Raw genomic sequence first — 13,031 nt, forward strand, 5'->3', positions numbered from 1 at the left:
CGTATTTTACAAAAACTTATAATTAAGTGTTATAAATATAATCTTATTTATTTAATATTATTTTAATGAAAAAAATATAGACTATATATTTGTTAAAACCAAATTAATAGAAAATGTGTGTTTGACAATTTATATAAGTTAGAAAAATAAAATATACTTTTTGAGGGTAAAAAGGGATAAAAAAATGGTGTATGATTGGAGATGAAACACTATTTATCTTATTTTTACTTCATATTTAAAAGAAAAAAAAAATAGGTTAAAAACGGTCTACAGATCAAACTATAATTAATCTACTATTTTCTTGACTAAAAACTACATGCACCAAAAATACGAAGAATATATAATAAAAAACTAGGAGTGTATGAATAATATATTTTTAGATTTTAGATTTTGACCGCTATAAACTTATATATTGATAAATTTGGTCATATATAAAAAATAAATTGTAAAAGTTATCCATATAATTTACGAAAAAGACGGTATGTATTTTTATATGTTTGAGTTTTAGACTTTGATCAGAAGTAAATAATACTTCTATATGTTGACAACTTTTTCTATGTAGAAAATAATTTACAAAATCTCTCTTGTAATTTACAAAAAAAGTCTATGTATATATTTTTTTCAAGAAATGGTTCACATGTTTAAATAGTATATTTTTTATTCCATATGTTTAAAAAAAATTTAAATATAATCCCGACCTAATAGCAAATTTACAGATTACGTTCCTCGAAAAATGATTCATTTAAATAGTATATTTTTTATTCCATATATTCAAAAAAAATTTAAAAATGATTCCGACCTAATAGCAAATTTATAGATCACGACCCTCCCAAAACATAAAGGTGATAGGAACAATTTCTAGTTATAAATAAAATAAAAATAATCATAAATAATATTTATTTAAATAAAAAATTAAATTGGATTACTAATTTTAAAACTTGGTAGAAATGCAGAATTGGGAAAACTAAAGAGACGACTGGCAAACCCTCGCCCCACAAGCCCTTGAACTGTTGAACCACACCCCTTTACTGAAGACTGAAGACCGTAGTCACAGCTCTGGCGTCTGCTCCTCGGCGTTGCCCGCCGCCGATCCGTTAAATTCAGCCTCCTTCTCTAGCGGCTTCCAAGTAAGTTCCTCTTCTTTTGTTTATTCTTTTTGGACATCTAATTTCCAATTGGTATAACATGTTTTTGGTTACTCTGAAGTTCACGATTTGAATTTTTTTGGAGTATTTATCGTTCGTTTCGATTTCATCGGTTTTCTTAATGGATGTTTCAAATCAGAAACTTACATCTGAACATATTAATTGATTTGAAACCCTAAGCCATTAATCTATCGTGCTTTTGAGACTATTTATAATCAAACTGGAGTTGTGAATTTCGATTATGGATGATGTACTAATTCAATTTTAATATAATTTTTGTGTAAGATATCCTGTAGCTACAACATTTACTTGTTCCTATTAGATGACATTGAAGATATGCTAAGAACAGATCTTAATTCTTCAGGAGAAAAATAGGCTTTTTATGTAAAGTGCCTATCTTATTTCATTATATAATACTTATCTTTATGGATTCCAGAATTGCATATAATCAACATTGCTTATATCATTTTGGATTTTGTACTTATAAGAAAATGGACATCCACATATGAATAGTATGAAGATAACATAATACAGAGATTTTGGGAAAAAAACTATCATCCAGTCGATTCCAATCTTTGAATTTACAGATTACATTATGATTCTAAACTTCTTTCAATCATATTGGTTGGCAAATACCATTTATCTCTAACAATGTACTTTCGATGCTATCTTTAGCTATTCAGAATTGTTGACCTTTTTATTCAACTGAAACATTTTCAGATTTTAATGGGGAAAAAGGTCAACAAGAAGGCAGCCCGCAGTGCTCAAAAGGACAAACGGATTCCATCTTTTTCTCCCAAAACAGTTTCACAAGACATCATTCCATCCGTTGATACAGTCATCAATGGAGTTTCTGTTATTAAAGAGACTAAAACATGTCCTCATCATGAAAAGGGCATCAATTTTGAAAACTTTTCCTTAAAAATAGCATCACTTGAGTCTCACAAATGTGATGATTGTAGAGAAAGTGTGAACGATAGAAGGACAAAAAAGGGAAAAAAGAATAAAGGAAATGGTTCAAAATCCGATTCCAATTCCAATTCCATATGGGTATGCTTGGAATGTGGTCATTTTTCATGTGGTGGTGTTGGGTTCCCAACAACCCCTCAAACCCATGCAGCACGCCATTCAAAACAAAATCACCATCCATTAGTTATAAAATTTGCAAACCCTAATTTAAGATGGTGTTTCATTTGCAATACACTTATTCCAGTTCAAAATGGAGAACAAAAAGACACATTATCCGAATTTGTTAAAGCATTAAAGACCCAATCGATAGAAACGCGTAAAGATGTTGATGATAGTGATACAGCCGAGTTAATTTCTGTAAATACCCTTGAAAATGGTGGATACATAGTAAGGGGTTTAGTGAATTTAGGAAACACTTGTTTCTTCAATTCAGTTTTGCAAAATCTTTTAGCAATGGATAAATTGCGGGATTATCTCTTGAGACTTGAGGGAACTTTAGGGCCTCTTATGGTGTCTTTAAAGAAACTTTTTGTTGAAACTAGTCAATCAACAGGGGGCAAGAATGTCATTAATCCACGAGCCTTTTTTGGGTGTGTTTGTGTCAAGGCTCCACAATTTAGAGGATTTCAACAACATGATAGTCATGAATTGCTTCGATGCTTGCTTGATGGAATGTGTAATGAGGAATCTGGTATAAGAAAACGTTCTCAAAATGGTAATGCTACTCAAGAACATGTTCCTACTTTTGTGGATACCATTTTTGGAGGACAAATTTCTAGCACTGTTAGTTGTTTGGAATGTGGGCATAATTCGGTAGTATATGAGCCATATTTAGATCTCTCATTACCTTTACCTACTAAAAGATCTCCTCCATCTAAAAGGGTTCAGTTGGTTTCTAAATCCAAGAAAACAAAACTTCCTCCAAAAAGAACGGGAAAATTTCGGTCAAAGAATAAAAAGGAAAAGGATTCCAAAGTAGACCAAAGTTTTATGAAAATTTCAATCATTGAAGAAAACTCGGGACCCACAAAGTCTATTGAACCATGTGTTAATGGGCAAGTTGAGTCTGTTGTTTTAGAGGAAACAACATCATGGTTGGATTACCTTGAACCAACTTCGGAATCATGTATTGAAGACATGTCAGGACTTCATGATTCCGGGAATAGCAATGAAGTTTCTTGGAGAGACGAATCCCATGTAAAAGTTCAAGAATCTGAAGTTACCTCAGCTATGGAATCATGTAATGAAGACCCGTCAGGAATTCAAGATTCCGGAGATAACAATGGAGTTTGTTGGAAAGATGAAGGCTACTTAAAAGTTCAAGAATCTGAAGTTGTCTCAACTACGGAATCTCGTAATGAAGACCTTTCAGGAATTCAAGATTCCGGAGATAACAATGGAGTTTCTGGGAAAGATGAACCCCATGTAAAAGTTCAAGAATCTAAAACTACGGAATCATATATTGCGGACACATCAGGAATCCAAGATTCCAGAAATAACAACAATGTTTCTTGGAAAGACAAACCCCAGTTAAAAGTTGAAGGATCTGAAGTTACTTCAACTATGGAATTACAGAATCCGGACGCTTCAGGAATCCAAGATTCCGGAAACAGCAGCGTAGTTTCTTGGAAAGATGAAGCCCAAATAAAAATCCAAGACTCTGAAGTTACCTCAACAACGGAATCACATAACAAAGACCCATCAGTGATTCAAGATTCTGGAAATAACAACGAAGTTTCAACAAGTGGTGGCAATGAAATTACAAAAGAACCCTTGGAAGTTGATGGGTTTGGATTTGGAGGTCTGTTTGATGAACCCGAGCTTGATATAAAACCCTTGTCAAATGGAGATGAAAAAAAAGGTTTAATGACTACAAGCAACAGTGAATCTGATCCTGATGATATTGATGACAACAATTCTCCAGTTTCAGTGGAGAAATGTTTGGCTTACTTCACTACCCCTGAGCTTCTAACAAAAACCGAACACGCGTGGCAGTGTGAACAATGTTCAAAACACCAAAGGACGATACTAAAGAACAAAACCAGGGGTAAAAATGGAATTTCATGTGATTCAGGCGTTGACCACTTGCTTCCCAATGGGTTCGGGAGTCAGGATACTGAATCTTGCAGTGTAAACAAATCCAATGGTGAATGTAAGAAACATGAGTCAGATAGCAGTGAAGATGATGACGTGGATTCCAAGAGTGCCAAGGTGGCGAGAGATGCGTCTAAGAGGATTTTGATCAGTCGGGCCCCACCGGTTTTGACTGTTCATCTGAAAAGATTCTGCCAAGATGCTCGGGGGCGTTTAAGTAAATTAAACGGCCATGTCAGCTTTAGAGATACAATCGATCTTAAACCCTACATGGACCCTAGGTATGTTTCTTTTCTTATACTTAGGCTATGTTTGGCGTATTAGCTGAAAAATTAGCTGCTAAGTGCTAACTGATAAAAAATGACATTTGGGTTATGTTTGGCTACTAGCTGAAAAGCTAGCTGATAGCTGAAAAGTTAGTTGATAAAAAACGGTGTTTGGTAAAACTAGCTGAAAGATATAAAATGACATAAAAGGACATTTAAAAGAATGTGTTTCTATAATTAATTAAGGGGTATATTTGGAAATTTTTAAAAAAGCTCCTAAAAAGCTAGTCTAAGTAGCTTTTCAAAAAGTTAGCTTATAAGCTAATTTTTGGCTTGTCAAACATGAAAACTTAAAAAAGTTTGAAAAATAAGCTAAGCTTATCAGCTAGCTGTGACGTTCCAAACACAGCCTTGGTAAAAACTAGCTGGAAGATTCAAAACGACATAAAAAGATATTTCCTATAATGAGTTTTCTATAACTAATTAGGGGTATATTTAGAATATTTAAAAAAAGCTCCTGAAAATGTAGTCTAAACAACTTTTTAAAAAGCTAACTTATAAGCTATTTTTTGGCTTACCAAACATGACAATTTAAAAAAGTTCGAACAATAAGCTAGCTCTAGCGCGCCAAACGTAGCCTAAAACTCTATTACACGACAAGACTGAATGTTAAAATGACCAAATTGTCCCTTTGATTGATTACAGTTGTTGTAAAGACAAGGAGACATACAAATACAAATTAATGGGAGTGGTGGAGCATTTAGGGTCAATGAGGGGAGGCCATTATGTGGCGTATGTGAAAGGAGGTGATTGCGTATGGTATCATGCCAGCGATGCGTATATCCGTGTGACTTCTTTGGAGGAAGTTCTTCGGTGTGAGGCCTACATTTTGTTCTATGAAGCAATGTGAGTTTAAAATTTTTGATATTTTGTTTATTTAATTATTTTTAAAACTTCAATCCTTTGATTTTTCGGTATTCTTTTTGGGAAATCATGGGATGTTGTCAAATTTTGTCTCATGAGTATACAACAGAGCGATATTTTTCATTGCTGTTTTAAATTAATTTCTTGTAACTTTTGATTTGATATCGAGGAATTAATGGCTCATTTACAGCCATATTTTTTGTTATTATTATCTATGATGTTGTTTGAAGTAGGTTTGGTTAAATAGGATCAATTCACAAAGACAATTTGAGATCAAATACCTTGTTTGATTCATGAATTTCTAAATGGTGTTATAAAACGAGAAATGTGAGTCTAATGGTTATTTTTAATCAAATTGACCCCACAAACAAAAATGAAAGCACTCTACACCTCATTTGTGCCCGAATTGCATCAATGGCTTGTTGAAAGTTCATTACATTCAATTTCAAGCCATGGTTTTTACAAAAAGTTTATGTAACAAATAATCAGATTATCATTTGCAAAATTGCATGATTTTTGGTAAATTGTGAAAATGCATATGCAAAAGGAAACAATTCCTACTTAGCAAGTTTTGTCTAAAATAGCAGATTGTTTGCATTTATGTTCGCTTATAACAGGGAAATAAATTCAAATGGTTAGAAAAATTGATCATTTTCTAGCTAACAATAATGTTCCATTAAATATAAGAGGATGATTCTATATGTACCACAACATTGCTAGATGTACCCTTTGATGGATGAGATTTTTTTGTTGTCTTGTTTTTTGTGTTTTGTTATTATTTAGATTATTATTGTTTTTTTTTTTTTTTTTGAAAGACATTATTCATTAATACAAAGGTTAAAATAAATAATTTACTAAAACATATGAATTTATTTTTATTAATAGCTATCAGATACAATAACTTTTGCAATATTACAATCATTGCAGGGCGTTTGGTGGAATGTAGTCATTTAGTATGTGGTTACTTCATAAATATCAAATAATTAGGCATTGGATATGCTACTTGTAAATCAACATTTACATTATGATTACCATAAACAAAAACAATAGCAATAGCTACATAAGTTAGGATCTCTTGTGGACCAAGCCTTAGTGGAAGCACGATCGATGAACTTTGTTTGCTTAGAAAATTAACGATCACACAATACTTGTTTGGAATGAGAAAACCGATGACCATCATAATAAGTCGTTGTCTAGTTCCTACAAAAACAGATTCACAATAATTCAAAAAATGACTTGTGTTGCTGAAATAGGCTATATATCAAGGTATATTCTTCATGGTACGCTAATAACTCCTCGTATAATCTTCCTCATAACTGAGAGAAATGAACATTACATTTGTTTTATAATCAAACAATTGAGAGGCTTATGACTTATCCACTCAAATAATTGATTCATTTCATGTGTTTCATAAATTACGCCGTAAACATGGTGTATTATTGATTTTAAAAGACATGTCGTCAAGAATTGAGAGTAGACAAGCTTCATTCATCCAAATAATTAAATATTTCATATCTATATTTAAAAGCTTATTTTTCATTTTTTTTATATATTTGAAAAATTACTTTCAGCAAACCAAATTTGAAAAGTTTTGACTAATTTTGAGTGTAAACGGAAAAAAAAATAATCCATTTTTTGATAAAAAAAAGAGCAAAAAGGTTATAAGTAAAATTAAATATACTTAAATAATAATAATACAAAAAGACAAAAAGCAAATCAAGAGGATGCAATAAGGTCATCCAGTATGGTCATTACAGAACAAACATAAGGTTGATGTGGTGTAGGTTATAATGCATGAACACCGCACTGTCCTCTTGGGTTGTTGTGGTGTCCTCTTGGATTGTTGTGGTGACATGACGTGGGAGGCTCTGCCTACTAGGAAACTTCACTGAAGAGAGAACAGAATTAAGTTTCTTTGGCCTCCCACTCTCTTTTCTTCCCTGATGGATGTGAAAAAATGATTTCATGGAACCCCAATTGGGGAAAGGAGCCAGATACAACTAGTGTTGAAAAGTATGGATAGTAGCACTATTTTACTACTTTAGCCACTTGTTTGGCATCGGCTGCCCATTGTAATCATTGATTGAAGTTATAAAATCAGACAATTAACTATTTGGATGTTTAAAAAACCTTAACATGCATTACAAAATGATCATGTAATTTGCGAATACAAAATGATTTGTAATTTACAAAAAATAAATTGTGCATTTATGAAATCATATTTTTTTTTTAATTATTCTTCATGCCAACTTTTTCCCCATGCATAACTAAATGCATGTCGTTAAGTGTACATAAATGCATGTCGCTACCACAATGTTCTTTGTTGTTATAAATGATAGGTTTGTGATATTATACAAATATGCTATTTACAAGCTTTCTAGGCAATTTTTATCACAAATATTTCGCAAAATACATTAATTCCGCCAAGTGGTCTTTGTCATATATGCTAAGTTTTATTGGAATCAAATGACAACTTTTCTATCGTTTTTCCATCTTTATGTTTAATTTATTTAAATCCATAATAAATTTACGAAACAGTAACATTATAGTACTTCTTTGTAGTGGAGGGACGATGGAGAAGGTTTTATCTGAGTTGAGATAACTGGTGGTTATTCAAATTTCAAAGGACGAATCCCCATTTGCATCATTATTTTATCATTTAAATAACATAGTTTTATGACATGGAGTTTTCAATTGCAAATTTGATTCATGATAAACGTCATTTGCTTGGAGCTCAAAGATTCAAACCTATTAACTTTTAGAATAAAATAGCATCTAGTTATTTTTTTTTTCTTCCAAAATATCACTATACTAACATAGTTTAGTTATTACTTTTTTTTTTACACAAAATAAATAATTCTCATGAATTTTGAAGTTAAAAAGGTAACTCATCTAGGAGAGATGAGATGAAGATGAAGTATATAATTTGTCTTCTAAGCGCCACTGCTATTTGCAACACCTGCACGAACTCTCAACATTTCAGTCCGCTTGCTTCTTTCCATAACATCTACTAGCCAGTTCACAGTTTCCGTTATTCCAGTCCTACAATATAAATTTTAAAATAAAAATAAATATGTTTATTCTAATTCCATAAATTCATAATTAATAACAACAAATTTTTATATATAAAAGATAAATATAGACTTACCCATCGTACCCTGAAACAGCTTCAAATGTATAAGCTCTTTCATCTAATTTCTTAAGGTCCAAATACTGAGCAAGTTCTTCTGCTGATACAGCATCAGCAAGATCCTGCAATTAATCGGTTTTATAATAAACTATCCGCTTTTCAATATAAAAGCTCAAACAAGGACCAAAAATTGCAAACATTAGCTATACTCAGGGACCAAAAATGTAATTTACTCTATAACATATAATGAGAGGTTGCTTTGTCTGTTTATAAACAAAAGGGAAAATGGAATTGAATCCCTTCCACACTCCATCAAACATGGAATTTGAAGGACTCCTATAGAATTCAATTCTCTCCATGGAATGGAATCTCAAATTCTAATTCCATTGGATTTTGCAAACCAAACACGCCTTAAACTTCCAATATTTTCACTTTAAGTCCCTAATCTTTTAAACGTACTCTATAGCCCATTTAACTTTTTTTTTTGTCTAATCAATTTGACCTGGTAGGATGCCACATAGACAATGTTACCTTATTTACCCCTTCAAACTGATTAAGTTTCTACACTTACAATTTACAAAAAAATAAATACTTCAGGGACCTATTGAGTACAATTAAATGATTAGGGACTTACATGTAATTTGGCAACAGTTACTTGTTATATAGTGACAATAACCCTTTTATTAATATCAATGTCTTTGTTAGCAGTTTCTAAAATAAGGGTCAAAATAGTAAATGTATTGGAGGGGTACCTGCTTGTTGGCTAGTATTAGAAGAGGAGCACCTTGCAGATCCTCATGCCTAAGCACCTTTTCTGAAATCAACAAATTTCAAATCACAATCAGCATATGTTAAATAGCTTCATGTCATAAATTTACCACAAAAGGGCAACATCTAATATAAAACAAAGATTATTTACCAAGGGCAGATTTGGAATCTTCAAAACGTGATGGACAAGAAGCATCAACTACAAAGATAACAGCATGTGCTTCCTCATAATATTTCTCCCAAATTGAACGAAGACCAGACTGTATAGATACTCATGCATCAGTGACAAAATAGAAAATTCATGGGAACAAAATAACATTATTATGCTACTTTTTAAGATAAGATCATAAGAAAAGTTGGGAAATTTAGAAGGTATAAGATAAAAGGCACCTACTATTATTACATCATGAGTAAGGATTGATTGTAAATACCTGACCTCCAAGATCCCAAAACACAAGTTTTGTATTTGAAGTTTCTATTCGACCAATATTGAGTCCAACAGTAGGAACAATTCGATCAGGGGGAAGGCCTTCTAAGCTTGAATATTGTGTCTTCAATTTCTCCAGTAAGGTCTACACATAAAGAAAGTATTGCTCATGTCTAAATAGGCTTCTTTTACTACAAACAAAATGCACAAATTCCATAAAAGCATGCAAGAATGAAGAAGTAGAGAAAAGATTACTGTTTTTCCAGCCTTGTCAATTCCAAGAATCAATACATGAAACTCTGTCTTACTGACCAGATATTTCCAAAGTCCATAAAACAATGAAAACATCTCTTTATCTTTCTTTTTATTTCTCTTGCTTAGCTCTTCTCCACTTTAAAAAAAAAGGAGAAATTGGACTTCTTTTTTTCCTAATTCAAAGTCTGCATATCAGCATCTGGAAAACAAAAGGGAATCTGGATATCAAGATCTATGGCAAATGGATATGCTCAACAAAAAATATTGAAATCAAATACAAATTATAGAACACACTAATTTCAGCTCCAACAACCTATGTAGTCTTCTGGTTATGGTTTCAGCATTTCATGGTGAATCAGCCATGTATATATAGGACTATGTATTACTATTATTTTATGAGTTATGAATACCATGTAAATTGAGTTAAATTACTTCATGACATGAGCTTGTTACAGCTCATTACTATTTATTAGTGAAGACTGAAGAGCTGAGGTCTGAATTATCTTTTCAGTGAGAAAAAACTACAGCCACATCAAGCAGAAGCAGCAGGAAGCTGTGATGCATACAGATTCAATCATAGTACTAGTAGTGCCAAAATATCAAAATAATGCAACTTTTCATTCCCAAAAGAGGTAAAATTTGTCTTTTAAGGTCTAAGAACTACTTCCAACTTTAAAATTGACAGCAATGTTAAACCATAATGAGAAAAGGATAACTCAAATCAAATTGAACTTCATATCAAGCAACAAAAGGAGAGATATATCTGTTAGATTATAAGAAAACCGAATAGAATTTAGCATGTGAATATACTAGGTTTCACATCAAATTGTTTGAAGCAAGCTATTTTGCTTTAATTGCAAGAGAAATTGACTAAAACATGGAACGCTGTGAGAATCATCCAACCAAGATTTTATCTGGTAATAAATCTCATAGATCTAAAATTCTATTTATCATATGATCCAACTGAATATTCACAAAAATTCAAGGCACTTCGCCGCGATCTCTTACTCTAAACCAATGAGATACAAAAGTAAGTATACAGTTCGGTCAGATCACATATCATACTGTCCATTCGGTCAAACAAAACACGATCAACATCGAAATTAACAAGTTTACCGAACAATCCACATTAAATACGCGAAAAATCAAAAAACCAAACGACATGATCGAGAAAATCGCAAAAAATACTGGAACGGTTAGGTTCTAAAACAACAAATCGGAACCGCGGTTGAAAATTTCAGAGTTACCTCGGAGAATGCAACGAATAGGTGAGCCGGAGGACGAGAAGAATTGCAGCTCTGGCACTCGTCGTCGTCGTCGGTGGATGTTAATTGTCAAGTGTGGATTTCGATTTTCGCCCAATTTCCCACACAGTTGCATTTACCAATCTACTATTTTTTTTTTCCCAAAAATAATAACAATAATAATAACTTGAATTAAACAAAAAACCAGCCAAATTGAGAAATCTAATTCTTATAAATGAGTTGGTTAACAAAAATAACCACCTTATTATTACTATTATTATTATTATTTATTTATTTAAGATATGACCATCTTCCGAAATACGATATTCTAGAGTATTTATTTTCGTTCCGAAGTTGGTGGTGGTTGGTAGGAATTGCGTCCAGAATCTAACATCCCGTACTTTCCGGACTGAAAAAGTGTATTTCAGACTATTGTTCGGAATGCTCGTACATTCCGGAGTGCTGTTCTGAAGAGGTAAAATCAGGGTATTTGTGTGTTTTTGTTCCATATATGCAATACATTTGTGTGTTTGATACTTTCCTTATACGTTACAGAATGAGTATGTATACACGATTTTTTCAAGTGTCAGTTTCTAGTGGAGGGCAATGAAGTATATCGAGGGATCTATGCAATATATTGCTCCAGACTACACATGTTTTTGTGTAGATATAAACAATGATATCAACTCCATTAAGTTCATTACGTTGGTTGTTTCCAAGTTCAGGTTACATGTAACATCTGTTCCAGGTAGTACTTAATTCAATTAAGATCTAGGATTGTGGTGTGTGGACTCGGCAAGTTGGGAGTCCAACTCGTCGAGTAGAGGGCATTTCAAGGACGCGAGATCTACACCTTACTCGATGAGTTGGAAGGTCGACTCGACGAGTAGGCGTTGTAAAGATAAAACCCTAAATTTAGGGTTTACACCCTATATAATCTCCTTAAGAGCCTTAAGGATGACCTTACATCAACCTCCCAAACCCTAAGAATGTCTGTGCTAACCCTAATCCCCATTCTCTTTCATTTTGTGAGCTAGTGTGACTTTAAAGCTTAAAAAGAAGGAGATAGTGAGAAGATCCAGCAAACCAAGCCCTCACTCTTGAGCTTGACCATCTTGTGGACTGTTGTAAGTCTTCAAGACTCGATTTTTATCATAGAATATGGAAAGATCTTGAGTTTACTCTTCATTTCCTATCCTTCTTGTTGATTGCATGCATGGGATTCATAAAGTTTGCAACTTTATGAATCTCCAGGGCAAAATGGTCCCAAGGTGGGCTAGATCTGGCCTTTGGTTGAGCAAGGACACCATGCAAGGGTTTTTAGGGCATATTTCCCTCTTTTTGACCGTTTGACCTAGAGACATGCATTGGACATGCATGTCCATAAAGCCTCCGTCTTTCGAATGTTTTGAGGACTATAAACTCTTCTGGAAAGGAGGGATTTCAGATCCCTAGAGTTTTGGACTATATGGCAAAGCTTTGGAGCTTTCGAACCTTTGGCAAGGGCCTTAGAGCATTTGGAACGGTTCCAGAAGGTAAAGTTGGAAACTTTATCCTTCTAGACACCTTAGGGCTTCAGATCTAAGCTCTGAGTCCCTGCATTCGGTGTATCATCACAAGAAGCAAACAGAAAGGGAACTTGACGAGTTGCCCTAGGAACTCGACGAGTCGGGTTGGGTTTCCCCGCCTTTTGGATATCAAGCGAACTCGGCAAGTTGGCTAGGGTTTGATCAGGTCTTCTTGACTCGGTAGGAACTCAACGAGTGGCTAGATGCACTCGACGAGTTGAGGTCAACATGGACTGTTGAC

General features: G+C 33.4%; 2 protein-coding genes across 2 annotated transcripts; one reads left to right on the top strand and one right to left on the bottom strand.

Annotated features, from left to right (window-relative positions):
- Positions 1–964: 964 nt before the first annotated feature.
- On the top strand, positions 965–5,627 carry LOC145095237 (ubiquitin carboxyl-terminal hydrolase 2-like). Its single transcript, XM_079033153.1, has 3 exons — positions 965–1,127; positions 1,866–4,489; positions 5,180–5,627. The coding sequence occupies exons 2-3, from the start codon at positions 1,872–1,874 to the stop codon at positions 5,382–5,384; spliced, it is 2,823 nt and encodes a 940-aa protein (XP_078889279.1). The 5' UTR covers positions 965–1,127; positions 1,866–1,871; the 3' UTR covers positions 5,385–5,627.
- A 2,453-nt stretch (positions 5,628–8,080) lies between these two features.
- Positions 8,081–11,381, bottom strand: GB1 (GTP-binding protein 1). Its single transcript, XM_079033158.1, has 7 exons — positions 11,226–11,381; positions 9,979–10,177; positions 9,728–9,868; positions 9,448–9,556; positions 9,281–9,342; positions 8,547–8,650; positions 8,081–8,440 (listed from the first exon to the last, which is right to left on the bottom strand). Exons 2-7 carry the CDS (start codon positions 10,069–10,071, stop codon positions 8,332–8,334), a joined length of 618 nt encoding a protein of 205 aa, XP_078889284.1. The 5' UTR covers positions 10,072–10,177; positions 11,226–11,381; the 3' UTR covers positions 8,081–8,331.
- Positions 11,382–13,031: the final 1,650 nt, after the last annotated feature.

The sequence above is a fragment of the Lactuca serriola genome, chromosome 1 (genome assembly GCF_051521515.1).
Source record: "Lactuca serriola cultivar US96UC23 chromosome 1, Lser_US96UC23_V15, whole genome shotgun sequence".
Classification (NCBI taxonomy): domain Eukaryota; kingdom Viridiplantae; phylum Streptophyta; class Magnoliopsida; order Asterales; family Asteraceae; genus Lactuca; species Lactuca serriola.